Here is a 25,553-nt window from a genome sequence, read left to right as displayed (position 1 = left end):
AACAATTCTGTGATGGGGCTTGAAAATCTGGGGAGTTCTTACACAATCTGCCCCGTGCTATCCTTTTCCGCATTCCTTCCCCTGTTACGCTGCTTTCAATTTGCACTGTTTTAATGCTGTCCCTCGGCGCAGGTTAGCGTTTTTTCTTTGTTTTCCAGTTTCATGGGGTTTGGGGTAATAAAGAGAAGAACGATAAAGGCACAACCCCATAGCTCTCACAGAAGGAATTTTCTTTTTTTATTAAAGAAAAAGGGCAATTTGGGAAAGGTGGACCGAGACTTTCTGTGACTTGTCGGGGTGGTTCCCCCACAAAAAGCTACATCCTATTATAAATAATTTAAATATAAAATTCTCTCTGTTTCTTTCTTTCTTTCTTTATTTATTTATTTATTTATTTAGCCTTCTTTCTCCCTCTTCTTTTCCCTTCATCTCTCTTCCATTTCCATTCAATCTCTGCTCTGTGTTCATGTTTTTTGTATATTCATCTTGACTTTCATCATCTCTTTCTCATGTCTACACCCTTAGAACATGATTACATAGGCTTAACAGAGTCTATTCCTTCCCTGGAAACCACCTCTCAAACCTCCTCTGATGGACCCAACTCTGCTGGCTTGAACCTTAAGGCCACTGAACTCAGGTTAGGCCTTCCTGGCTCTGAGTCACCGGAGAGGCACGATGGGCTTGACGACAATAATGGGTACCCCCACAAAACCTCCATTTCCGGGGCTAAGAGGGGCTTCTCTGTTGCCATTGACAGAGCTTCTGCTAAGTGGGTTCTGCCCACCTCTGCCGGATCTGAACCCGATGCCACCAAAAATGGAGGCCTGTTCTCTCCCAGAGGTGTTAATGAAAATAAGACTCAACCCCCTGTTTCGGCTGTCTCCGGTGTTAAAGATGGTATTTCTCCGTCGGCCAAGCCACTGCATGAGGAAAAGCCTCAGCTCTCTGCCCCTGCTGCCAAGTATGTCTTCTTCCATTTCTGATTTTGCCTTCTTACTAGAAAAATCTCAAGTCCTTTATCACGTCTGGTTCAGGGCACAAGTTGTAGGATGGCCACCAATTCGTTCGTTCCGTAAGAATTCCATGGCAACACAGCCTCCTAAAACTACAGAGGATGCAGAGGGTAAGTCGGGATCCGGCTGCCTTTATGTGAAGGTAAGTATGGATGGCGCACCATACCTCAGGAAAGTTGATCTGAAAACCTATGGAAGCTATGTGGACCTCTCATCAGCCCTCGAGAAAATGTTCAGCAGCTTCACAATTGGTATGCTCTTTGAAGCTTCTACTCCTGCAGATCTTCAGTGTTTAAATTTGGCTTTCAAGCAAGGTTTTTGTTATGTCAGGTCATTGTGGCTCAAATGGATTCCCAAACCGGGATGCATTAAATGAGAGCCGATTGATGGATCTGCTCCATGGCTCTGAATATGTACTCACCTATGAAGATAAGGATGGTGATTGGATGCTGGTTGGTGATGTTCCATGGGAGTAAGTTCATTATTCATTCAACAAAATCTCGTTTCAATCTCTAAATGACTGCTTTCATTAGTAATCATCTTGTTGTTACATAATAGGATGTTCACTGAATCTTGCACAAGGATGAGGATCATGAAGAGTTCAGAGGCAATTGGGTTAGGTATGCTCTGCTATGGACTTTACTAAATTTATCAGACAAGTTTAGTGGGATTTCACCTCCATGATTATAAGCATTTGAGAATCTTAGCCTTTGTTTAGTGCTCTCTTAGTTACCATCATTATCTGTCCACTTCAAAACCCTTTTCTTTTGATCAACATTACTTAGCATCTCTCATTTTCATAAAGAAAAAGATCTAACAAATAAAAACCCATTAGTTTAAATTCCATTATGATCGGATCTTTCTTCAAGGTTCATCATAATCGGATGCTTAGGTCATTTCGCATTACAAGGATGCTAATTCCTGATATGGATTGAGCAATGTCTTATAAAGATAGAATCAGAAAAAATTCCTTTCTAGTGTGACCCATTAGTAAAAGCTTCCCCTTTTCTCTCTTTTCGTTTCCTTGCAGCTCCAAGGGCCATGGAGAAGTGCAGAAATCGTAACTAGCAAACACTTCTGCCATATCGATGCATCAATCATGCACGTTAGAGCAAATGATGTTTGAAGATAACGTATAATTTGCCTACTGAAAGCTTAGATCGATCGAGAGAATCTTTACGAGTATTGTTCCTTCTTCTTCTTTGTGCATGAGTTCTAAATATTGGAGAGTTGATGTATCAAGATAACTTGTTTGTTGGCAAAGACGATTTTCTATAGGACGATTCACAGTTTCTTAGTTTGTGATTCTACTTTGGTTGTTGTGGCTACACTTCTCTTCCTATTGTAAATGGTTTGTTTGCTGTGCCAATTCTCACCCTTCCAAAAGAGACTCAGATTATACTGATACCTTTTACATTCGTCCATTTCGTTTATAAGTACTTAGAAAGTCGTTCTAAACGAAGTAAAAACTATAAATGAGGATTCAAACAATTCAGATGATGTGAAATAAATGAATATGATAACCAAGCAGAGAATGATATGAATGAAGCTTTTATAAGATCAAAATGATGCTACCAAGCAGCGTTTCAGGAAAACTCAACTCTTTGCTACAAAAAAAACAAGAGAGGAAAATGAACATTCAATTTTCTTTCCACAAAAAAAGTTTTACCTTGGCTTCACATTCTTCTCTACTGCTACCATGATTTCATGTCTAGCTTTGCCTCAATGCCCGGTGGGTATTCTGTTTTTCTCGGTTCATGGTTCGGATTTCTCGCTCGAATTTGTGACCGTCTCGCCAATGGTGAAACGAACGAATCTACGAACTTTTATGTTCTCACCAAGAGAGGCAACAGTTTGCTTTACCAAGTCCTTGACCAAAATACTGTCATCCTTAATGAAAGGTTGTTCTAAAAGCACAAGTTCTCCCAGCCTCTTGGAAATCCGCCCGTCAACTATTTTCTCCCTTATGTTCTCTGGTTTTTTCTGAAGGTCCTCCCTCTGCAACTCAAGTTCTCTTTCTTTTTTGACAATGCTTTCTGGAATGTCCTCTATTGACACATACTGCACCTCTGGACATGCCACAACCTGCATTGCGAGGTCATCGACTAACTCTTTGAATCTTTCGTTTCTTCCCACGAAGTCGGTTTCACAGTTCACTTCAATTAGAACACCAATACGGGAGTCATGAATGTAGGATCCAATTCTTCCTTCAGCTGCTAGACGGCTAGATTTCTTATCCGCGCTCGAGAGGCCTTTCTTTCTTAGATACTCTTGTGCCTTCTCTAGATCCCCACCAGTTTCAGACAGGGCTTTCTTACAGTCCATCATTCCTGCTCCGGTCTCTTCTCGGAGTTTCTTAACAAGCGCTGCAGGAACGGCGACAGCTGCAGCCCTACAATGCAGCCATTGACTTTAGTATCAGTTGAAAGAGAACATGTCTTAGCTTTCATTACAAGAGTGGAATGTAAACAGAAAAGCTCATTGAAAACGATACATTAAGAGAAGGCCGCTTACTTGGGAACAGCTTCCTTCCCTTCCTCTACACTGGGCTGCTCCTCTTTGACTGCTGGAGTTGCAGCAGGTTTAGCTGCTGTCTGTGCGGCTACCTCAGCAGCAAAATCTTGGCTTTTCTTCTCCAAGCCTTCTCCAAGATTGTATCTCACAAATCTGTTGACCTTCATGTTTTCTCCAATGGTTGCAATAGTTTGTTTCACCCAGTCCTTCACCACCACCTTATCATTCTTGATATATGGTTGTTCAAGCAATGCCAACTCTTCAAGCCTCTTCCCTATCCGTCCTTCAACAATTCTCGACCTGATCTGCTCGGGTTTCGATAAAAGATCTTCCTTCTGCATCTCGGCCTCTCTTTCTTTGTTCACTATCTCTTCTGGAACATCTTCAGTAACCACATATTGTACTTGAGGGCATGCTGCAACTTGCATTGCTAAATCATCAACCAACTCCTTGAAGATATCTCCTCTTGAGACGAAATCTGTTTCACAGTTCACTTCTATTAGAACTCCGATCCTACCGTCATGAATGTAGGAACCTATTCTTCCTTCAGCTGTGGCTCTACTAGCTTTCTTTTCTGCACTTGCTAAGCCTTTCTTTCTGAGGAACTCCTGAGCTTTAGCAATGTCGCCTCCACTCTCCGCCAGAGCTTTTTTGCAATCCATCATTCCTGCACCAGTTTCGTCACGAAGCTGCTTTACCAAACCCGGTGATATCACAGCTGCGACACAACAGACACTCAAAGAATTAAATAAAGCTGGTTGCAGGTGGCCAACGTCAATCAAGTAAAGCCAACATGGGAGATCAAGTGAAAGCATTCAATTGCTCTACCAGTTATTCTTAGATTGAAAATCATACAGGGTGATATCCCTTATTTCATTGGGCCTTTATGACTACTTATAAAAGTTTTGGGCATCAAATAGCTACCAAATATATATCTAAATGAAACATAAAATAACCTTTTGGTGCAACTTCTTCTGGAGAATCAGCGTTGTTGTCAGGAGCGGTTTGTATCTGTTCTTGTATAACTGGTGTAGATGAAAGGACTTCAGGGCTTTCAGCAGGTGCTTGAATGTCGACTTGATCCTCAACAACTTCTTCACGAGCTTGATCTACAGAAGATTGGACTTGATCAACAGTTAGCCATATACATATGAAGCTATTCCTTATTCTATGAATTATTGCAAATACAGATTATCATTTCCAAAATTGCCTCAACCTCATGGTTCTAGAATTATACCTAAGTTTGTGATGCTACCATTCGAATCCGATTCTGGTTTATCCGCTTCCTTTTCGGATGGAGAAGCAGAAATAATTTCATTTTCCACATCTTTCTGGCTTTGCTCACTTTCTTTCTCCACACTGTCTTCACTAGCCACAAGTTCTTCACTAACTGGACTTTCTGAAGACACTATTTTTTCGGCTTCATCATCAGGGGCGACTACTTTCCCATCAAACTCAGGTCCATCTATAGGTTGAGCAGCCTCAACCACCTGGACCTCTTCAGATTGCTCGTCTTCTGAGGGCTTTACGTCTTCTAATGTAGATAATATACTCTCTGAGTCATCTAGAGTCGCAGCATATGAATCAGCTGAACTTGCAGGTTCATCATCTTTAACAGAAGGCAGACTTTCCTCCTCCTTGTCATCACTTAGTACCTCATCTATCACTTTGGTGGAATCATCAGCTCGGGTTTCATCTGCATCAACCATCCCTTCTACAATGTCTGCAACTTTCTGTACCACAGATTTTTTAGCTTCTTCCTCTACATTTTCCCTCTCATCTAAAAATGTAGCAATATCTTTGTTCTTACGAAATGCTAACAAGAAGGGGTTTGTTGCAGCATAAACTTTCCCTTGATTGAGCTGAGCGTCTAACGTTTCATTGTCTTCCTCTTTTTTCATAGTCAAAGTTACCTGTCCTCTTGCAATCCGCAACACCCTAACATCGACCTCTTGGCCAATTTCTAAAGTAGAGTTTCCCATAAGATTCCCAAATCCTTCGGAGGCTTCCTCGGAAACGGGGAGGAATCCTTCCTCTCCCTCGGGAAGGGAAACGAAAGCACCGGACCTGGTAATATTTTTCACTGTACCCTGTAAATCTTGCCCCTTGACAAACTTTGAGCTTTTCTTCACCTCATTTCTCCTTGGTCCTCTTGGTTTTGGAGTGTCCCTTCTGGCAGACCCAGGTTTATCATTGCTAGCAGGAGACTCTCTCCTTTCATCATTTTCACGCATCGAGAGCGATATTCGTCCAGTCTCAGCATTTGCTTCAATCAATCTTACATTCACCTCTTGCCCAACTGAAACAACACTTGCAACATCCTTAACAAAACTATCACTCAACCTTGAAACATGTACTAAGCCATCAGTGAATGCTCCAAAATCAACAAAGGCACCAAATGGTTGAATTGATCTTACTTTCCCAGTAAAAGTTGCACCAGGAATAAGTTCCTCATTATTTACAGCCGGCATCTCACTCTTCCTCACAGGTCTCAAACGTTTTGACTGTGTAGGAGCAGCATCTGATTTCACAGGGCTTTTCTCATTTGTTGTGATTTCACCAGAGGTAAGTTCTGAGCTTTGACTTGATTCTTCACCAGAAACCAATGAATCTGACTCCTCCACTGCCACTTCAGTTCCTGAAGCACATAATCTTGGGATTCCACGGCAATGATTACAAAATAAATTTTTACTGCAATTTGGAAACAGCCTAACAGAAGTGGATAAGGGTAAAAGAAATCTTTGGTTATGAAGTGTATCTCTAGTGGGGTTTCTAGAAAAGGTGAATCTTGTTGAACCATGGCTCTTCCCCGTCTGGTTGGCTATAAGAACAACTGAAACATTGGTGATAGAAGATGGAGTTATTACCGACATCGTGTTATGTCAAGAAAGCTAACGTATCAAGTGTAGGGAGAAGGACCCCTTTTCCCGTAGTTAGTTCTTCATCATTGTTTTCCCCTGCAATCATCATTGACAGCATCACAATTTACACACAACAATTCTCCATGATCAAATTCCAGAGAGGCACATTAACACATATAAATACTCAACATCTAAGTTAAATCAAGAATTCACTTAATAAGAGAATGGCTTGGCAGAGGTTAAGATTAAGAATGATTAAAGCTCGCCAAAGTTAGGCTAACATAATTATCCATGTGATTGAGCAACAGGAGTAATTAGAGTTGAGAATTGGAAATAATTCGTAGCAGATAAATACCAAAGAAGTGGACATTCCCAACAGGAACTTCCATAAGCATTAGAACTCAATTTCCTAAGACGAACTCAAAAACAGAAAGAACAGGAATACGCATACAAATTTAAGTGACAATTTGTAGGAATGAGAAATCAAGGAAGGCAGAGAAAAGCAGTGAGGCATTTGAGAAGAGGGCAGAATTGAGTACCTGAGAAAGAGTAATAGAAAACAAAATTTGTGGGTTTGGAATGTTGGAAATGGGGAGAAAGTAAAAGAAAATAGTGAGTGATAAGAAGCTATTCCATGAATATGATGGTGAGGGTAATGAACGGTGCTGCTTTAAATCCTTATCTGGTAGCGATTGTTCTCTGGCTCCTACATGAACGCTCTGTTGATGGACCATCTTCTCACTTCTCTCAGTCTGTTCATGGCGGTCTGGATTGCAAGATTGGGTCATTCGTGTATTGAATTTCAACCCACTCTTCAAGCCCGTTTCAATTCTTCTGTTCATTGGATCACCCAAATGAAGCAACTCGATAAGAGACCAATTCACTTAAATTACAAATTTACCCTTTTTCAACTTTTAAAATTACAAACTTAGTCTACACATTTTTTTCTTCATATTTTATAAACCATTATATAATTGATTACGTCAATAAATTTAATTAATGGTTTAATACGATATTAGAGTTCAAATCTTCTTTCCATTTTATATTCGTAAATCACGTGTTGAGCTATGTGCTAATATTCAAATTTACATAATCGAGAAAAAATATTTTAAATTTTGAAAAGGTTGCAACTAATCCAGCGAGAAATATAATAGTACCATCTTGTATTTTATAATTATCTTAAATATATTATATGGAATAAAGGTGAAAAATACCACAATTAAAATTAAATATTGATGATTGGATAATGAGAAAGTAATTAATTTGGGTATTATGTACTAATTATGAACAACATGAAAACGCAAAATAAAATGATTGTGAAATAAATAAGGTGTGGACAACAAAAAAGCATAATTAACCATAAAATACATAATATCTTCAAATCTGAATTGTTTATTTATTTAAATTTGAAACCAATTTTCTTTCACTTAATCTTGTTTTCCAAGGCTTAATCAGAGTGGTCCCAAACTTAATTTTAATGCCAAACCCTAACTTCACATACATATATATAAAATAATAATAATTAAGATTCACATATCTACATAAGTTTAATAACTTCACATTCCCAAATAATTTTGTTCCCATTTTTTTATTAATTCAAACCCATTTTCCATTATAAATATTAAAATGTGCCACATTTAGAAAATTCAATATTATACCTAAAGTATTGATATAATTAAATTTTTTAATTAATTAATAATTTAATATGATATCATAATAGAATGTTCCGTTCTCTTCACCCATGTCCCTCCAATTCCTTCCGTGTTTCCTTTATCTCTTATTTACTTCATCAATAATTTCGATTAAATAAATCGTATGATTTTATTTTTCAGTGATTTAAATCTTTTTTCAATTTCATATTTGTTACGCTAAAAAATAATAATAATAATAATAAGAGATCGTTTAGAGGATTAGGTAGAGAATTAAGCTCGGTAAGTCAGTCACATGCTCCCCTTTTCAAAGCCCCAAATCTTTTTACTTTCCAACGCACAAATACATACATACACATATATATATATATGTATGGTAGACAAATTTAATGTTATAAGGCAATATCGTATGACGAGAAATTAATATATGTCACAATGAACCAATCATTTTTTAAAAAAATAATTATTCTATGTCTGTTTAATATTGTTTTTATAATAAATTATTATAAATAAAAAATTGATAATGAAGGAGGACAATCCCTCGGGGGCTACAAAATCAGATTTGTAGGATCTTTGTCATCTAATACACCATTTGGCATTAGGGTTCCCTAATCATTAACAACACACACCCCTTACAGCTGGATTATCTTTTTCTCCCATTAATTTACGTTATAAATTTAACATTATTATTATTATTATTATTATTATTATTATTATCATTATTCACAAACGGAATATGAAAATAAAACGTGAAAACTTAGGACCCAGATTTATACCATTCATTGCTTTTAAAAAACGTCCCATCATTTTTTTTTTGTCGTCCTTTTTTTTAATTTTAAAATTTATATAATATTTAAAAAATATATTAGTTATGGAATATATCTTAGATGGTTTTATTTATGATTTGATTTGTAATATATTATATTTTATTTTTGATATTTAATTAGTTTATATTTTTCTTATTTGTTGGTATTAATAGGTAGTTTGGATCCCAATTTTATTTAGGTTATAATATTAAAATAAATCAGAAGAGTTGTGAAGTAAACATTTACTTACGTAAGCATCCAAGGGTAGGAGGAGTAATTATAAATTATAAATTTTCAAACTTGTTATGATAATTATTTTACAAGTTATAATAAATAATGAAGATTGAGTGTCTCAACATTTAAATATTTTATATCTATAATAATTATTCATTAATTAAATAACGGAATGTTGACTAAAATAAATAAATAAGTGAAAAGTAAAGAAAAGTTTTGTACTCTATTTTAACTTTACTAATCCAGCTTAAAGTTTCCATTTTTAAATCATGCAATTAATGACCAAACAATTTTATTTCATTAAAAAATAAATAAAAAATTGAATGAAAACATTAAGATATTAAGTTTCAATTCTTAAATAAATATTTTTGAAAATAAAAAAATAGTATCAAGGGAATATGTTTTTGGTAGGATGACGTGGCAGATGGGAAAAATAAGAGCATACATTAACATAAAATTAAATAAATTAGGAAAATCTAAGACGATCGCTTTCAAGTTGTAGTCAAGAAAGTCGGAAAAATGCGTATTAAAATGGAAAATAAACTAAAATAAAATAATTAATTAATTAAGAAAAAGAAAGAAAAGAGATGAAGTTTGCAAGGAATATATAATATTAAAAGTTAAAATTATATTATTAATGCACTCAAAATCTTAACGCAATCTCATCCAGCTATGCATCATTCGTTTTTATTTATTTATTTATTTATTTATTTATTTATGTGTTTTCAAAAACTGGCTTAAAGGATTCCAATTTTCAGATCCTTACCTAATCCTTTTCTTCTTCTTCTTCTTCTTTGAGATGAGCCGTTGTTGAAGCTGTTATTAATGGGGAGTGGTCATTATGGGGAGCCGAGTTTGGGGAACGAACGAGGGACTGGATCGTCATCGTCGTCGTCGTCGTCGTCTTCGTCGAGACGAGGGAAGAAGGGTGGCTCTGATAAGCAGCCAAGGCAGCCCCAGAGAGGACTTGGAGTTGCTCAGCTTGAGAAGATCAGATTGCATGGCGAAATTGCTTCGGCTGCTTTTCATCCCACTTCTTACACTTTCAATAACGTAACTTTCTTAAAAAGTTCTTTTTCAATTCATCAATTGAGCTATATTTAAGTTGATTTTAATTATTATTTCAGGAACCTGAGTTGACGAACGTCCATAGATATTCACCGGTGTCGACTTCTTCCTCGCCGTCTTATGGCTTCCCCTCCAATGTTATGGTAAGTAACTTAACTATGGGGGTTAGTTGATTATCTTATAGGTTTAAGAACCCTAGAGCAAGATCCCAAACTATTTACCAATTTTTTCATTTTCCCTCCAAAAATTAAGGAGAAATTACATTAAAATGTAATAAAAATGGGATCTTTAACTGTTAATGCAGATGGGGTTTGGAGAATGTGAAGGAAGGAGGGTGAGAGATGGTGATTCTCAGCATAGCACAGCAGCAAGGTCATTATATACACTTAATTAAACAACATTTTAATTTAATTACAAAAGTTTAAGGTATGAACAAATTTGAAATAATGTGAGAAGATTTGATTGGTGGGGAACAGATGGGATCCAAGTAATGGTGGCATCTTAGAAGCCCAACATATTGCACACCCAAACATGACATCTCATCTTCAAGACCCACAAGCAGAGGTACTGTGAGCTCCATATTATGGTCTGCCTTTCCTTTATGTTGTTGTGATTTGGAGTATGATAGTGATGATTATGTGCAGTGGGCAGCACAGAGCAGAAGGCAAGAAATGGGTGAAAATTGTGAAGCATGTGAGAGCCAAGAACTGGACTTGGAACTTAGACTCTCAATAATCTAAACCCCTTCAGAGCATTTTCCCTGTTTCCTTTTATATCTCTCATGAGATTATTGTTGTATGTATGTTTGTGCATAGACTAAAGTTTTCATACACATTATATTTCTAACAAGCATCAGATCATTTGAGGTTATATTGATATATACATGATGTTTGTTGAATGCCCATGAATCTTTTTGTTACATTCTCGGAACTATGAATCGAATTATACAACATACTAAGATATACGTGTTCACGTTGAGTTGGTTCTATACATCTCCGGGTAATTTTCCATTGTTTCATACTATATCTAAACTTTGTAGAATTTTAAATCCTCGACCAATCTATACTCATTCAACCAAGTCATCTCAAACTAACTCGACTGACATAAAACATGCATTTTCAATTACGAGATTAGATGATGTCCGAATCAAATGGAAGAAAAATAATAGGTGAGATGTCAACCTAAAAAAATAAAGATCGAGAAGAACAGACACACATCTTCTATCATGCAGAGCTTTGAGGTTTGAGGAAGAAAAGTAGAAGGCCTTCTCCTTCTCCTTCAATTAGGGTATCGCCTTTATATAGAGGACAGACTTTCCAACCTTCACAAAACAACTCACCTTCTTCAAACACATTACTTTAATACAATTATGGCCAACTAACAGATTCCATAAATCATCTGTGACCTAAGGATTTTTTTATGCTCTATTGTCCCAAAATTTGATTTTTTTTTTTTAAATTACGGGTAGGGAATGGCATCCCCGTTCCCGTCTTCCATTACAAGGAGATTATTTCACGAACATCAAGTTTCTACGTAAAATTACCTTCCATTTTTTTTTTTTGAAGTATTTAAACCCTTTTAAATTAAAATAACTTTAAATACACTCCTTTTTAATTTAAATACAACATTTTAAAATATATAATAAAAAAATGAAGTCATTTTCGTCTCCACTCCCTCCCCATTATCTATTCCCGCTAAGTTAATGAACATCTCTAATTATAAACACAAACAGCTGATGACTAAGTTTGGTTGCAAGGGAACATTCTTCCTAAGCCAAAGAAAAAATAAAGATTTAAGTTTGTGAATTGTTATGAGAAAAAAAAAATATATTGTGCACGATGAATATTATTGAGTATGAATATATATAATAATATGATATATAGATATCAATTCAAAAGCTTAGCTGGCAACCCACAGCATAAATTGCATTACACCAACCCACGACCTTTATTCATTAATTATTAATTCAATATTATTTCAATTGACACTAATTAATGAAAGCTTTTAGATGAATTTTAGTCTATGAATTTAATATAAGTGAGACTTTGTGTAATTGTTCTTGCCCATTTATTTATTTTGTAGAACTTAATGAAAACAAACTGATATTAATAATAGAATATGAATATAGCCAAGATATTCGTTGATATGTAACATTGAAGAGTTCAACATGATCGATAATAAACATACATAAACTAAAATTTTCGTGGAACGATGTATTGAGAATCTATTCGTAGTTCATACCTTCTTCAGCATTATGCTTCATGCCATTATCAAGTTGATGGCTCCACACGCTTTCTAAACCATTTGAACAAACAAATTATAATTCACGAACAGCAGGCCATCAAAACATGCACGCACATTGTTGCTATACATTCAAAGGAAGAAGAGAAAAAAATACCAAATTCTATGATGTCAACGCAGCAGGGGACCTTTCCAACTTTCAATCCTCAAGTTTGCAAAGCTGTAATTCATATATATATATTTGTAGCTCTGACTTCTGCGAATTAATGATTAGAAAACACAATGTCTTGCAATGAACAAAGAAAGGCAAGCTATATAAAGCAAGCATTAGCTTGAAGTTTCAAATCGTCCCATTTCAATCCCAGAAAAGAAGCTTTCCTGATATTGGGACTGAAATGGCGAAGTTTCAGTCTTTTTCTATAGCATTGTTGGTGTGTGTGATTGTGTCTAATCACATTGTAGTTGATGCCAATATTTCAAAGAACATGGCCATAACCTGGGGAAATAGTCGGTCCAAAATAGAAGGGGATAGCCTTCAGCTGGTTTTGGACCAAAGCACAGGTGAAATAATATCATTTCTTGCTTTCTTGTATGCAATAAACAAGTTCATCAAGTAGTTAGTTTTTACCAGCAAGAATGATTCTGTTGTTGCAGGCTCGGGAGCGAAGTCGAAGAGAGATTTCTTATTTGGAAGCTTTGAAGCTCTCATCAAGCTCGTTCCAGGGGATTCTGCAGGAGTAGTAACAGCGTATTATGTACGGTTCAAGGCTAAATCTCACACGACACAACATCATCGATCGAGATGATGTTACAAATATATATATAAGTTTTGTGGTGCTAATTCTTGACCTTGGAACTTTTGCAGCTATCTTCTACAGGTTCAGCTCATGATGAGATAGACTATGAGTTCTTGGGGAATGTTTCAGGACAGCCTTACACCATTCATACAAACATATTCACTCAGGGAGTTGGAAACAGAGAACAACAGTTTCGAGTGTGGTTTGACCCCACGACCGATTTCCACAACTACACAATTCACTGGAATCCTAATGCTGTTGTGTAAGTGAGAATTAATATCCTGAAAAAAAAAAAAAATTGAAGTTCAGCTTTAAAGAACTAAACAATTTGCTTGGGGATAGAACATAACAAGTGTGTGTGCTAATGTCAGGTGGTATATTGATGGTATCCCAATAAGAGTTTTCCGGAACTACGAAAAGCAAAGGATAGGTTTCCCTAACAAGCAAGGTATGAGGGTATATACCAGCTTGTGGAATGCAGATGATTGGGCAACTCAAGGAGGCCGCGTGAAAACCAATTGGGCCAACGCACCATTCACGGCAAGCTTTCGCCACTTTAGGCCAAGAGCTTGTTACTGGAATGGAGTAGCCAGCATTAGTCAATGTGCCGCTAAGTCCCCAGCAAACTGGTGGACTTCTCCAGCTTATGCACAGCTCAGTGCTCCTCAGTTGGCTAAGCTTAATGAAATCCAGCAGAACTACATGATATATGATTACTGCAAAGACACTAAACGGTTCAATGGGCAAATGCCACCAGAATGTTATAGAAGACAGTTCTAACACAATGTTGCGTAACAGCTAATGCAGTGTTAAGAACAGCAATACTTCCAACAATAACAATATGGCACTCGGCTGTGTTTCAAAAATGTTCATTTTTCTTCTTTCAGAGATCAGTTCTCGTTATCTTGCTTGGTTCCTTTATGTGGGATCATAGCTTTCTGATTGTTTTGATATACGTGTTTTGATATACGTGTTTACATGTTTCATATAAAACTTGCTTTCCGATTGCTTTATCTATGTAAGCCTTATAACTTAGGAGCTCTACAAACTTTCCTCTTCTTCTCTATCTATTAGACCCGGAACCCATAACCAAAGAGTTCGGCAAAAATACAGTCCACTCTCCAGGCCAAGAAGCTATGCAATCGTGTTATACAAAGGGGCTCTACTTCGCACCAAAGTGTAAGGAACCATGACTCTCCCCAATAGTATGATATTGTCTATTTTGAACCTAAGCTTTCATAATTTTGCTTTTCGCAACGGGAGACTACTCCTTTCAATAATCCTCAACAAAAAGAACTTGACTTAGGACGAAGAAAGAAGAAAACAAGTGATGGAAACAAGTCAACGGAGGCAAGCAGCCCTTTTTCAGGGCATTATACAAATTAATTTCGAATTTGAAGAGACCAAACACAACCCAACGCCCGATCACTACATTTAATCACAGAGTATTTTTCAACAGTACCCTTTGGACATTCATATCATGCATCTCGGAATGAGGAAAATTACAATCGCAGCGATAAAACCCTAGAATGATAAGCAAATCAATTACAAACTAAACTCCAAATCTAAGTTCTCCAATTCACAAATCGGAATTAGTTAATGCAAAGCCATACGCCCAACCCAATCAGAGCAGTACCAAACAGAGCGTACCCGACACGAGTTTCCTCGCCAAGAAGCATTCCGAACACAGCGGTGGCAGCAAAAGTTGTGGCGTTAGTGACCGGAACGGCGAGCGATATTGGGGCATCGCTTAGAATGGCAAAGAAAGTAGCAGAGGCGGTGAGATTAACCAAAAAAGGAAGAGTGTACTGCCAGATCGAGAGGAGCTTGAGCCATCGACGGAGGGAGGAGAGGAGTTTGTTTGAAGAGCGGGTTGCATTGGAGGAAGATTTAAGAGCTTGGTCCCAGAGAAGGGCGCCACGGCGCATCAGTGCATTGGTAGCGCCCCAGACCATACCGATCGCAACCATTTTCTCTACATCCCCGATCATCTTCTTCCGCAGTCTCTCTGTTCAGTTGTTTCAGCTGATTCTCTGTTCAGTTGTTTCAGAACTCAGAATTGTGTTTATCAACTGAAATATCTGTTTTTATATTAAAAAAAAAAAAAAAGAAAAAATTAAAATATCATTTTTAATCTTCCTAAAACTCTATTTTATTAATATCACGAAATTTCAATGATATAAACCCAAGTTCATAATTTGAACAACTCGATCAAAAATTTGTTCTTCCGAGTAAGAATAAAAACATCAATCTTTGAGAATTCATATCATATAGTTCATACTTCCTTAGCATTATACCCCATGCTCTTTTAATAGAAAAAACCGTATTCTATCATGGCAACCAACGACCTTTTCAACTTTACTATTTTCTTAATTCATACACTTATAGCTCTTATTCAGGAAATTAAAGATAAAAATAGCCAATGTCTAATAATAGACGAGGAAAGGCAAGCTATAAAGCGATCAGAAACTCGAATCTTTGAAACATTCCATTCCAATCCCACAAATTAGGAAGACAAAAAGAGCTTCCTGATATTGGGATTGAAATGGCAGGGTTTCAATCTCTTTCAATAGCATTTTTGGTGTGTGTGATTGTGTCTAATCACATGGTAGTTGATGCCATGACGTCAAAAAACATGGCCCTATTCTGGGGAAATAGTCAGTCCAAAATAGAAGGGGACGACCTTCAGCTTGTTCTGGACCAAAGCTCAGGTGAAATGATGTCATTTCTTGCTTTCTTGATAATATCTCCACGTTTCTCAGAACTGTGAATGTGCAAATTGAACAAATTCATCTAGTACTTACCTTTGACCGCCAAGAATGGTACTGTTGTTGCAGGCTCGGGAGCAAAGTCAAAGAGATATTTCCTTTTTGGAAGCTTTGAAGCTCAGATCAAGTTCGTTCCAGGAGATTCTGCGGGATTAGTAACGGCATTTTATGTATGGTTCAATGCTGAAAAAATACCTGACCAATCTACATAGATTACACAGAGTTTTTCTGGTGCTTATTCTTCATCTTAAAATTTTTGCAGCTATCTTCTGAAGGTAGCCATCATGATGAGGTAGACTTTGAGTTCTTGGGGAATGCCACTGGAGAGCCTTATACCATTCATACAAACATATTCGTTCAGGGTGTGGGAGACAGAGAACAGCAGTTTCGACCGTGGTTCGACCCCACTGCTGATTTCCACAACTACACAATTCACTGGAATCCTAATGTTGTTGTGTAAGTGAAAATTTGATCAACTTAAAAGCATATGGTGAAAATTGATCCCAATAAGAACATGATGTGATCTGGATGATTTCAGGTGGTATATTGATAGTATTCCAATTAGAATTTTCCGGAACTACGAGAATGCCCCGAAGCAAAAAACAGCCTTCCCTAACAAGCAAGGTATGAGGTTATATACCAGTTTGTGGAATGCACAGGATTGGGCAACTCAAGGAGGGCGCGTGAAAACCAACTGGGCCAGCGCACCGTTCACGGCTAGCTTTCGCCGCTTTAGGCCAAGAGCTTGTCCCTGGAATGGAGAGGTCAGCATTAGCCAATGTGCCTCCAACTCCCCAACAAACTGGTGGACTTCTGCAATTCATGCACAGCTAAGTGCTTCTCAGTCAACCAAGCTTCAGGAAATCCGCGAGAAATACATGATATATGATTACTGCTTAGACCCTACACGTAGACCCAACGGGGTACTGCCACCAGAATGCTAACACAAACACAAGCACTGCTACCAGCAATAACACTATCGCACTGGTGGACTTCTCCAGTTCATGCACAGCCCAGTGCTTCTCAGTCGACCAAGCTTAGGGAAATCCGCCAGAAATACATGATATATGATTACTGCTTAGACCATACACGGAGACGATCCAACGGGGTACTGCCACCAGAATGTTACAGACGGCCCTTCAAACACAAACACAAGCACTACTACCAGCAAAAACAGTATCACACTCACACTCAGTTGTGTACCAAAAATGCTATTTTTTTCTTCTTTGAGAGAAACCCTGTTAGCAAGTTCATTGCTTTATGATTGGTTTTGATGTACCGTTTTTACTAGGATGCATGTTTCATATAAAACTTGCTTTCCCATTTGCTTGATCTGTGAAATCTTGGGACTGAGTTGCCTACAAAGTATTAGTGCACAAAATTATTTGGCGTAGGATGAAGAACAGAAGTAATGCAAATAAGTAGAGAGGCAAAGATATTTTTGATCCTGCACGCTTTCCTATAGACTCAAACTGTCGTTGAAAAATGACCCTGGGAAGAGTTATCCAGAAAGAAACAAATGGATTCTTTTATACCAAACTGTAAAATATTGGAAACTAAGGTCAAAGCAAATCAACTTTTGAGAAAGACCTTTTGCCTCTAGTAAATTAGGAGATGAAATAGCCAATGGTTAATCTGCACATAACTTTTCTCTAACACATTCCTAACTTCATCGCGACAGCCAATACACAAAGTATTTGGAGGTGCACTACCATTTCATTTGAGAGAGCCTTGAAATGAGATGTAAGACAGATGACAAAGTAGTACACTTGTTGCTCAACATGGTGCAGCAACTGCTGAGGGTGAATGTTAAAATACCATCATTAGCCCAATACAAACCCAATAATTGAATGATCCCATTTAGGATAATTCCATAGGAAAATAATTTAGGTTTTTAGAAATAAAGATATCTAGGTATTTTAGGAAAATGATTTTAAAAATTGTGAGATATTTTTGGAATAAATTGTTTATCCTCTACTATGAATACCCTCCACCCTACAAAGCTTTTCATCCCAAAAATTTTAAAGCACTCAGTTTCGGTGGCCTTCGGAAGGGTAGCATTCTTGTTTTGGAGCCTCAACCATGGAAGTCTCATGAAGCCAACTACAGTGTTTCCGAGGTAAAAGATTTCATGCATCCAAATTGTTAATCATCAAATACATTTAGTCAAACTTACAAAAAATTTGAGTGCTCTTCTAGCATTTGCTATCATGCCTTAGATCGCCGATCTTTCTCCAACTTGGATGCATGCAAGTATAAAATGAATGCGTAATTAAGAAGGTTCAAAATCAAACATTAAAGTAAATACAGAAGGTTCTTATTCATGATCTCAGGACAATTTAACACAAAGTACATAGGTGTATGACAAGGTAAGTACCGGAGGAAGCAGTCTCCAACCAACATCTCCCCAGTTTTGATGAATCCGCTTTCCTACACTCAAACTGCAGTAAGAAAGAAAAAAAGAAACGCAAATTGTGACCCCAGAAGGGGAAGGGAGACGCATCAAGGGTGGGTCAAGAAAACAAATAGCATTAATACGCAACACCTAAGATAAAAAGATTAACTTACCAAAGAATTGTATCATAGTGCTTCTCAGGTGGATATTGACTAAATATAAAATTCTGCTGTTGGAAGGAAACAACGGTATGAAGATCATGTTCTTTGGAAGAGAAATGCTTGTAGAAGCTTCTGTCTCTATCTTTGAAGCTCCAAACCATTATCCCGCTTCCCAACATCTATTCTTGCCATTCCTAGATTCCGGTAACCATCGTCCACTCGATCCTTCATAAAGAGAAGTTCAGGTTGGAAACAAAGCAACTATTTTTATAGAAAGATCGAGAGATCAACTCTGGCTAAGTACCTTGGTATACAAACAAATCTTTCACTTTTGAGATCTATTTTCTTCTAACATAACTACCAGAACATGATGTGATGATTACTAAAGCCACCAGCAAAAAGATAAGAGTTCGTATTGATGAAGTCACTATGAACCATGAAGCTCAACGAACAATGTAAGCTCCCTCGATAATTTCAGGTCACGAGCTTATGAAGGAGGAACAGAGGTTCGAGTTTCCACCCATGAAGTACGTTACTAAGAGGCAATCCGGTATGACAGAGCTAAAAAATATAAGTGCGTTACAGGCCATAATTACAGCCCATAGGGGACCGGGAAAGGGCATACCACTCAAGACTATTTAGATCTAAATATTTATCACACATAGCCTGATCAACAACCTCCTTCAATATCTACCCTTTTCTGTAAAACCCTTCAATTACTTTGTTGGTATAAAAATTCTCCTCCCTAATACTATAGTCAAACAATAAATCAGCATCCAACCATCCCAGGCTATACTTTACATGACTAATTTACAAGTGCCTAAAATACTACATGATAAAATGCATCATTAATTTGAGAATTCATATCATATAGTTCATACTTTCTTAGCATTATGCCCCGTGCCCTTTATCAAGTTGGGGTCGCCACTCACCTTTCTACACCATTTGAACCAAGATACTATAGCTTACGAATTAATAGAAAAAAAAACGGTTTCTATCATGGCAACGAAGGACCTTTTCAACTTTACTATTTTTAAGTGTGCAAAGCTGTAATTCATACACTTATAGCTCTTATTCAGGAAATTAAAGATAAAAATAGCCAATGTCTAATAATAGACGAGGAAAGGCAAGCTATAAAGCGATCAGAAACTCGAATCTTTGAAACATTCCATTCCAATCCCACAAATTAGGAAGACAAAAAGAGCTTCCTGATATTGGGATTGAAATGGCAGGGTTTCAATCTCTTTCAATAGCATTTTTGGTGTGTGTGATTGTGTCTAATCACATGGTAGTTGATGCCATGACGTCAAAAAACATGGCCCTATTCTGGGGAAATAGTCAGTCCAAAATAGAAGGGGACGACCTTCAGCTTGTTCTGGACCAAAGCTCAGGTGAAATGATGTCATTTCTTGCTTTCTTGATAATATCTCCACGTTTCTCAGAACTGTGAATGTGCAAATTGAACAAATTCATCTAGTACTTACCTTTGACCGCCAAGAATGGTACTGTTGTTGCAGGCTCGGGAGCAAAGTCAAAGAGATATTTCCTTTTTGGAAGCTTTGAAGCTCAGATCAAGTTCGTTCCAGGAGATTCTGCGGGATTAGTAACGGCATTTTATGTATGGTTCAATGCTGAAAAAATACCTGACCAATCTACATAGATTACACAGAGTTTTTCTGGTGCTTACTCTTCATCTTAAAATTTTTGCAGCTATCTTCTGAAGGTAGCCATCATGATGAGGTAGACTTTGAGTTCTTGGGGAATGCCACTGGAGAGCCTTATACCATTCATACAAACATATTCGTTCAGGGTGTGGGAGACAGAGAACAGCAGTTTCGACCGTGGTTCGACCCCACTGCTGATTTCCACAACTACACAATTCACTGGAATCCTAGTGCTGTTGTGTAAGTGAAAATTTGATCAACTTAAAAGCATATGGTGAAAATTGATCCCAATAAGAACATGATGTGATCTGGATGATTTCAGGTGGTATATTGATAGTATTCCAATTAGAATTTTCCGGAACTACGAGAATGCCCCGAAGCAAAAAACAGCCTTCCCTAACAAGCAAGGTATGAGGTTATATACCAGTTTGTGGAATGCACAGGATTGGGCAACTCAAGGAGGGCGCGTGAAAACCAACTGGGCCAGCGCACCGTTCACGGCTAGCTTTCGCCGCTTTAGGCCAAGAGCTTGTCCCTGGAATGGAGAGGTCAGCATTAGCCAATGTGCCTCCAACTCCCCAACAAACTGGTGGACTTCTGCAATTCATGCACAGCTAAGTGCTTCTCAGTCAACCAAGCTTCAGGAAATCCGCGAGAAATACATGATATATGATTACTGCTTAGACCCTACACGTAGACCCAACGGGGTACTGCCACCAGAATGCTAACACAAACACAAGCACTGCTACCAGCAATAACACTATCGCACTGGTGGACTTCTCCAGTTCATGCACAGCCCAGTGCTTCTCAGTCGACCAAGCTTAGGGAAATCCGCCAGAAATACATGATATATGATTACTGCTTAGACCATACACGGAGACGATCCAACGGGGTACTGCCACCAGAATGTTACAGACGGCCCTTCAAACACAAACACAAGCACTACTACCAGCAATAACAGTATCACACTCACACTCAGTTGTGTACCAAAAATGCTATTTTTTTCTTCTTTGAGAGAAACCCTGTTAGCAAGTTCATTGCTTTATGATTGGTTTCGATGTACCGTTTTTACTAGGATGCATGTTTCATATAAAACTTGCTTTCCCATTTGCTTGATCTTTGAAATCTTGGGACTGAGTTGCCTACAAAGTATTAGTGCACAAAATTATTTGGCATAGGATGAAGAACACAAGTAATGCAAATAAGTAGAGAGGCAAAGATAGGTACAGAAAGGAACCTTTTGATCCTGCACGCTTTCCTATAGACTCAAACTGTCGTTGAAAAATGACCCTGGGAAGAGTTATCCAGAACGAAACAAATGGATTCTTTTATACCAAACTGTAAAATATTGGAAACTAAGGTCAAAGCAAATCAACTTTTGAGAAAGACCTTTTGCCTCTAGTAAATTAGGAGATGAAATAGCCAATGGTTAATCTGCACATAACTTTTCCTAACTTCATCGCGACAACCAATATGTGGAGGTATACTACCATTTCATTAGAGAGAGCCTTGAAGAAAAAAATGAGATGTAAGACAGATGACAAAGTAGCATACTTGTTGCTCAACATGGTGCAGTGAGTGCTGAGGGAAATGTTAAAATATCAACATTTGCCCAATATAAACCCAATAATTGTATGATCCCATTTAGGATAATTCCATAGGAAAATAATATAGGATTTTAGAAATAAAGATATCTAGGTATTTTAGGAAAATGATTTAAAAAATGGTGAGATATTTTTGGAATAAATTGTTTAACCTCTACTATGAATACCCCTCCACCCTACCAAGCTTTTCATCCCAAAAAATTTAAAGCGCTCAGTTTCTGAGTGTTTTGTAATATCTTTTCGATAGGTGTTAATTCTTGGAACTCTTCTTGAAGGATCCTTATAAACTAATTCTTTTTAGTTGTCAACATTAGAAAGATCAGCAATCTAAGGCAATATGATAGCAGATGCTAGAAGAGCACTCAAATTTTTTTTTGAGTTTTACTAAATGTAATTGTTGATTAACAATTTGGATGCATGAAATTTTTTACCTCGGAAACACTATAGTTGGCTTCATAAGACTTCCAAGGAGGCTCCAAAACAAGAATGCCACCCTGGCGGCCACCCAGCCGGCCACCCTGCCTTTTTGAAATGAAAGCATAATTAAGAAGGTTCTTAATCAAACATTAAAGTAAATACAGAAGGTTCTTTTTCATGATCTTAGGAAAATTTAACACAAAGTACATAGGTGTATGACAAGGTAAGTACCGGAGGAAGCAGTCTCCAACCAACATCTCCCCAGTTTTGATGAATCCACTTTGCTACACTCAAAACTGCAGTAAGAAAGAAAAAAAGAAACGCAAATTGTGACCCCAGAAGGGGAAGGGAGACGCATCAAGGGTGGGTCAAGAAAACAAATAGCATTAATACGCAACACCTAAGATAAAAAGATTAACTTACCAAAGAATTGTATCATAGTGCTTCTCAGGTGGATATTGACTAAATATAAAATTCTGCTGTTGGAAGGAAACAACGGTATGAAGATCATGTTCTTTGGAAGAGAAATGCTTGTAGAAGCTTCTGTCTCTATCTTTGAAGCTCCAAACCATTATCCGGCTTCCCAACATCTATTTTGCCATTCCTAGATTCCAGTAAGCATCGTCAACTCGATCCTGCATAAAGAGAAGTTCAGGTTCGAAACAAAAGCAACTATTTTTATAGAAAGATCGAGAGATCAACTCTGGCTAAGTACCTTGGTACACAAACAAATCTTTCACTTTTGAGATCTATTTTCTCCTAACATAACTACCAGAACATGATGTGATGATTACTAAAGCCACCAGCAAAAAGATAAGAGTTCGTATTGATGAAGTCACTATGAACCATGAAGCTCAACGAACAATGTAAGCTCCCTCGATAATTTCAGGCCACGAGCTTATGAAGGAGGAACAGAGGTTCGAGTTTCCACCCATGAAGTGCGTTACTAAGAGGCAATCCGGTATGACAAAGCTAAAAAATATAAGTCCGTTACAGGTCATAATTACAGCCGAAAGGGAATACCACTCAAGACTATTTAGATCTAAATATTTATCACACATAGCCTGATCAACAACCTCCTTCAATATCTACCCTTTTCTGTAAAACCCTTCAATTACTTTTTTGGTATAAAAATTCTCCTCCCTAATACTATAGTCAAACAATAAATCAGCATCCAACCATCCCAGGCTATACTTTACATGACTAATTTACAAGTGCCTAAAATAGTTAATGATAAAATGCATCATTAATTTGAGAATTCATATCATATAGTTCATACTTTCTTAGCATTATGCCCCGTACCCTTTATCAAGTTGGGGGCGCCGCTCACCTTTCTACACCATTTGAACCAAGAAACTATAGCTTACGAATTAATAGAGAAAAACCGGTTTCTATCACGGCAACGAAGGACCTTTTCAACTTTACTATTTTTAAGTGTGCAAAGCTGTAATTCATACAATTATAGCTCTTATTCAGGAAATTAAAGATTGAAATAGCCAATGTCTAATAATAGACGAGGAAATGCAAGCTATAAAGGGATCAGAAACTTGAATCTTTGAAACATCCCATCCCAATCCCAGAAATTAGGAAGACAAAAAGAGCTTCCTGATATTGGGATTGAAATGGATGGGTTTCAATCTCTTTCAATAGCATTTTTGGTGTGTGTGATTGTGTCTAAACACATGGTAGTTGATGCCATGACGTCAAAAAACATGGTCCTATCCTGGGGAAATAGTCAGTCCAAAATAGAAGGGGATGACCTTCAGCTTGTTCTGGACCAAAGCTCAGGTGAAATTATGTCATTTCTTGCTTTCTTGACCATATCTCCATGTTTCTCAGAACTGTGAATGTGAAAAATGAACAAATTCATCTAGTACTTACCTTTGACCGCCAAGAATGATTCTGTCGTTGCAGGCTCGGGAGCAAAGTCAAAGAGATATTTCATTTTTGGAAGCTTTGAAGCTCAGATCAAGTTCGTTCCAGGAGATTCTGCAGGATTAGTAACGGCATTTTATGTATGGTTCAATGCTGAAAAAATACCTGACCAATCTACATAGATTACATAGAGTTTTTCTGGTGCTAATTCTTCACCTTAAAATTTTTGCAGCTATCTTCTGAAGGTAGCCATCATGATGAGGTAGACTTTGAGTTCTTGGGGAATGCCACTGGAGAGCCTTATACCATTCATACAAACATATTCGTTCAGGGTGTGGGACACAGAGAACAGCAGTTTCGACCGTGGTTCGACCCCACTGCTGATTTCCACAACTACACAATTCACTGGAATCCTAGTGCTGTTGTGTAAGTGAAAATTTGATCAACTTAAAAGCATATGGTGAAAATTGATCCCAATAAGAACATGATGTGATCTGGATGATTTCAGGTGGTATATTGATAGTATTCCAATTAGAGTTTTCCGGAACTACGAGAACGCCCCGAAGCTAAAAACAGCCTTCCCTAACAAGCAAGGTATGAGGTTATATACCAGTTTGTGGAATGCACAGGATTGGGCAACTCAAGGAGGGCGCGTGAAAACCAACTGGTCCTATGCACCGTTCACGGCTAGGTTTCGCCGCTTTAGGCTAAGAGCTTGTCCCTGGAATGGAGCGCTCAGCATTAGCCAATGTTCCTCCAACTCCCCTACAAACTGGTGGACTTCTCCAGTTTATGCACAGCTAAGTGCTTCTCAGTTGACCAAACTTAGGGAAATCCGCCAGAAATACATGATATATGATTACTGCTTAGACCCTACACGTAAACGATCCAGTGGGGTACTGCCACCAGAATGTTATAGACGGCAGTTCTAACACAAATACAAGCATGACTACCAGCAATAACGATATCACACTCACACTCAGTTGTGTACCAAAAATGCTATTTTTTTCTTCTTTGAGAGAAACCCTGTTTGCAAGTTCGTAGCTTTATGATTGGTTTCGATGTACCGTTCTTACTATTTTCGAAAATGGATAAATGGATACATGTTTCATATGAAACTTGCCTTCCCATTTGCTTGATCTGTGAAATCTTGGGACTGAGGAGCCTACAAAGTATTACTGCACAAAATTATTTGGCTTAGGATGAAGAACACAAGTCATGCAAATAAGGGAGGTAAAGATAGTTACAGAAAGGAACCTTTTGATACTGCACGCTTTCCTATAGATTCAAACTGAAATCACTTTTTGGACAGGTCTTTTTACTCTTTAGACAGACCTGTCCATGAAAAATGGCCCTGGGAAGAGTTATCCAGAAAGAAACAAATGCTTTCTTTTGTAGCAAACTGGAAAATATTCGAAACTGAGGTCAAAGCAAATCAACTTCTCAGAAAGACCTTTTGCCTCTAGTGGTTGAGGAAATGAAATAG

At 37.6% G+C, this 25,553-nt stretch overlaps 9 protein-coding genes across 23 annotated transcripts; 6 read left to right on the top strand and 3 right to left on the bottom strand.

The window, feature by feature from the left end:
• The first annotated feature begins 396 nt into the window (after window positions 1-396).
• On the top strand, window positions 397-2,382 carry LOC111779792 (auxin-responsive protein IAA27). The gene is made up of 5 exons (XM_023659941.2): window positions 397-961; window positions 1,035-1,264; window positions 1,344-1,485; window positions 1,572-1,633; window positions 2,044-2,382. Exons 1-5 carry the CDS (start codon window positions 510-512, stop codon window positions 2,079-2,081), a joined length of 924 nt encoding a protein of 307 aa, XP_023515709.2. The 5' UTR covers window positions 397-509; the 3' UTR covers window positions 2,082-2,382.
• Window positions 2,383-2,548: 166 nt separating this feature from the next.
• EMB2726 (elongation factor Ts family protein) lies at window positions 2,549-7,104 on the bottom strand. The gene is made up of 5 exons (XM_023659940.2): window positions 6,928-7,104; window positions 4,765-6,484; window positions 4,484-4,636; window positions 3,528-4,245; window positions 2,549-3,405 (listed from the first exon to the last, which is right to left on the bottom strand). The coding sequence occupies exons 2-5, from the start codon at window positions 6,398-6,400 to the stop codon at window positions 2,769-2,771; spliced, it is 3,144 nt and encodes a 1,047-aa protein (XP_023515708.2). The 5' UTR covers window positions 6,401-6,484; window positions 6,928-7,104; the 3' UTR covers window positions 2,549-2,768.
• A 2,761-nt stretch (window positions 7,105-9,865) lies between these two features.
• Window positions 9,866-11,086, top strand: LOC111780236 (protein SPEAR3). Its single transcript, XM_023660584.2, has 5 exons — window positions 9,866-10,130; window positions 10,205-10,288; window positions 10,450-10,517; window positions 10,622-10,709; window positions 10,790-11,086. Exons 1-5 carry the CDS (start codon window positions 9,903-9,905, stop codon window positions 10,883-10,885), a joined length of 564 nt encoding a protein of 187 aa, XP_023516352.2. The 5' UTR covers window positions 9,866-9,902; the 3' UTR covers window positions 10,886-11,086.
• A 1,184-nt stretch (window positions 11,087-12,270) lies between these two features.
• LOC111780241 (uncharacterized) lies at window positions 12,271-16,128 on the bottom strand. 6 transcript variants are annotated; one of them, XM_087119628.1, is made up of 5 exons: window positions 15,988-16,128; window positions 14,834-15,264; window positions 13,236-13,464; window positions 12,544-13,115; window positions 12,271-12,440 (listed from the first exon to the last, which is right to left on the bottom strand). In XM_087119628.1, the coding sequence occupies exons 2-3, from the start codon at window positions 15,172-15,174 to the stop codon at window positions 13,422-13,424; spliced, it is 384 nt and encodes a 127-aa protein (XP_086975754.1). In that variant the 5' UTR covers window positions 15,175-15,264; window positions 15,988-16,128; the 3' UTR covers window positions 12,271-12,440; window positions 12,544-13,115; window positions 13,236-13,421. The 6 variants fall into 6 exon arrangements, with proteins under 6 accessions (XP_086975754.1, XP_086975753.1, XP_086975751.1 ...); XM_087119627.1 differs by lacking the exon at window positions 13,236-13,464 and having other exon boundaries at window positions 12,544-12,606; window positions 13,015-13,115; XM_087119625.1 differs by lacking the exon at window positions 13,236-13,464.
• XTH26 (xyloglucan endotransglucosylase/hydrolase 26) lies at window positions 12,782-14,148 on the top strand. Its single transcript, XM_023660591.2, has 4 exons — window positions 12,782-12,947; window positions 13,041-13,141; window positions 13,252-13,445; window positions 13,555-14,148. Exons 1-4 carry the CDS (start codon window positions 12,782-12,784, stop codon window positions 13,961-13,963), a joined length of 870 nt encoding a protein of 289 aa, XP_023516359.1. The 3' UTR covers window positions 13,964-14,148.
• Window positions 15,663-17,283, top strand: LOC111780239 (putative xyloglucan endotransglucosylase/hydrolase protein 26). Its single transcript, XM_087119616.1, has 4 exons — window positions 15,663-15,894; window positions 16,021-16,121; window positions 16,214-16,407; window positions 16,490-17,283. The coding sequence occupies exons 1-4, from the start codon at window positions 15,729-15,731 to the stop codon at window positions 16,893-16,895; spliced, it is 867 nt and encodes a 288-aa protein (XP_086975742.1). The 5' UTR covers window positions 15,663-15,728; the 3' UTR covers window positions 16,896-17,283.
• Window positions 17,284-17,372: 89 nt separating this feature from the next.
• Window positions 17,373-24,208, bottom strand: LOC147787340 (putative RNA methyltransferase At5g51130). Of its 10 annotated transcripts, none has more exons than XR_015413717.1 (6): window positions 24,074-24,208; window positions 22,616-22,827; window positions 22,424-22,488; window positions 22,207-22,297; window positions 21,409-21,509; window positions 20,218-21,313 (listed from the first exon to the last, which is right to left on the bottom strand). XR_015413717.1 is itself a non-coding variant. In XM_087119618.1 (6 exons), exons 2-6 carry the CDS (start codon window positions 22,780-22,782, stop codon window positions 21,243-21,245), a joined length of 447 nt encoding a protein of 148 aa, XP_086975744.1. In that variant the 5' UTR covers window positions 22,783-22,827; window positions 24,074-24,208; the 3' UTR covers window positions 20,218-21,242. The 10 variants fall into 10 exon arrangements, 8 of the variants coding, with proteins under 8 accessions (XP_086975750.1, XP_086975747.1, XP_086975744.1 ...); XR_015413715.1 differs by adding an exon at window positions 21,561-21,752 and having other exon boundaries at window positions 20,218-21,461; window positions 22,207-22,293; window positions 22,424-22,487; XM_087119618.1 differs by having other exon boundaries at window positions 21,409-21,461.
• LOC111780234 (putative xyloglucan endotransglucosylase/hydrolase protein 26) lies at window positions 19,667-21,287 on the top strand. The gene is made up of 4 exons (XM_087119615.1): window positions 19,667-19,898; window positions 20,025-20,125; window positions 20,218-20,411; window positions 20,494-21,287. Exons 1-4 carry the CDS (start codon window positions 19,733-19,735, stop codon window positions 20,897-20,899), a joined length of 867 nt encoding a protein of 288 aa, XP_086975741.1. The 5' UTR covers window positions 19,667-19,732; the 3' UTR covers window positions 20,900-21,287.
• On the top strand, window positions 23,779-25,208 carry LOC111780233 (putative xyloglucan endotransglucosylase/hydrolase protein 26). The gene is made up of 4 exons (XM_087119614.1): window positions 23,779-23,980; window positions 24,107-24,207; window positions 24,300-24,493; window positions 24,576-25,208. The coding sequence occupies exons 1-4, from the start codon at window positions 23,815-23,817 to the stop codon at window positions 24,997-24,999; spliced, it is 885 nt and encodes a 294-aa protein (XP_086975740.1). The 5' UTR covers window positions 23,779-23,814; the 3' UTR covers window positions 25,000-25,208.
• The last annotated feature ends 345 nt before the right edge of the window (window positions 25,209-25,553 follow it).

The sequence above is a fragment of the Cucurbita pepo genome, chromosome 18 (genome assembly GCF_057944985.1).
Source record: "Cucurbita pepo subsp. pepo isolate OVF chromosome 18, ASM5794498v1, whole genome shotgun sequence".
NCBI lineage: Eukaryota > Viridiplantae > Streptophyta > Magnoliopsida > Cucurbitales > Cucurbitaceae > Cucurbita > Cucurbita pepo.
This window is presented reverse-complemented; position numbering and strand designations above follow the sequence as displayed.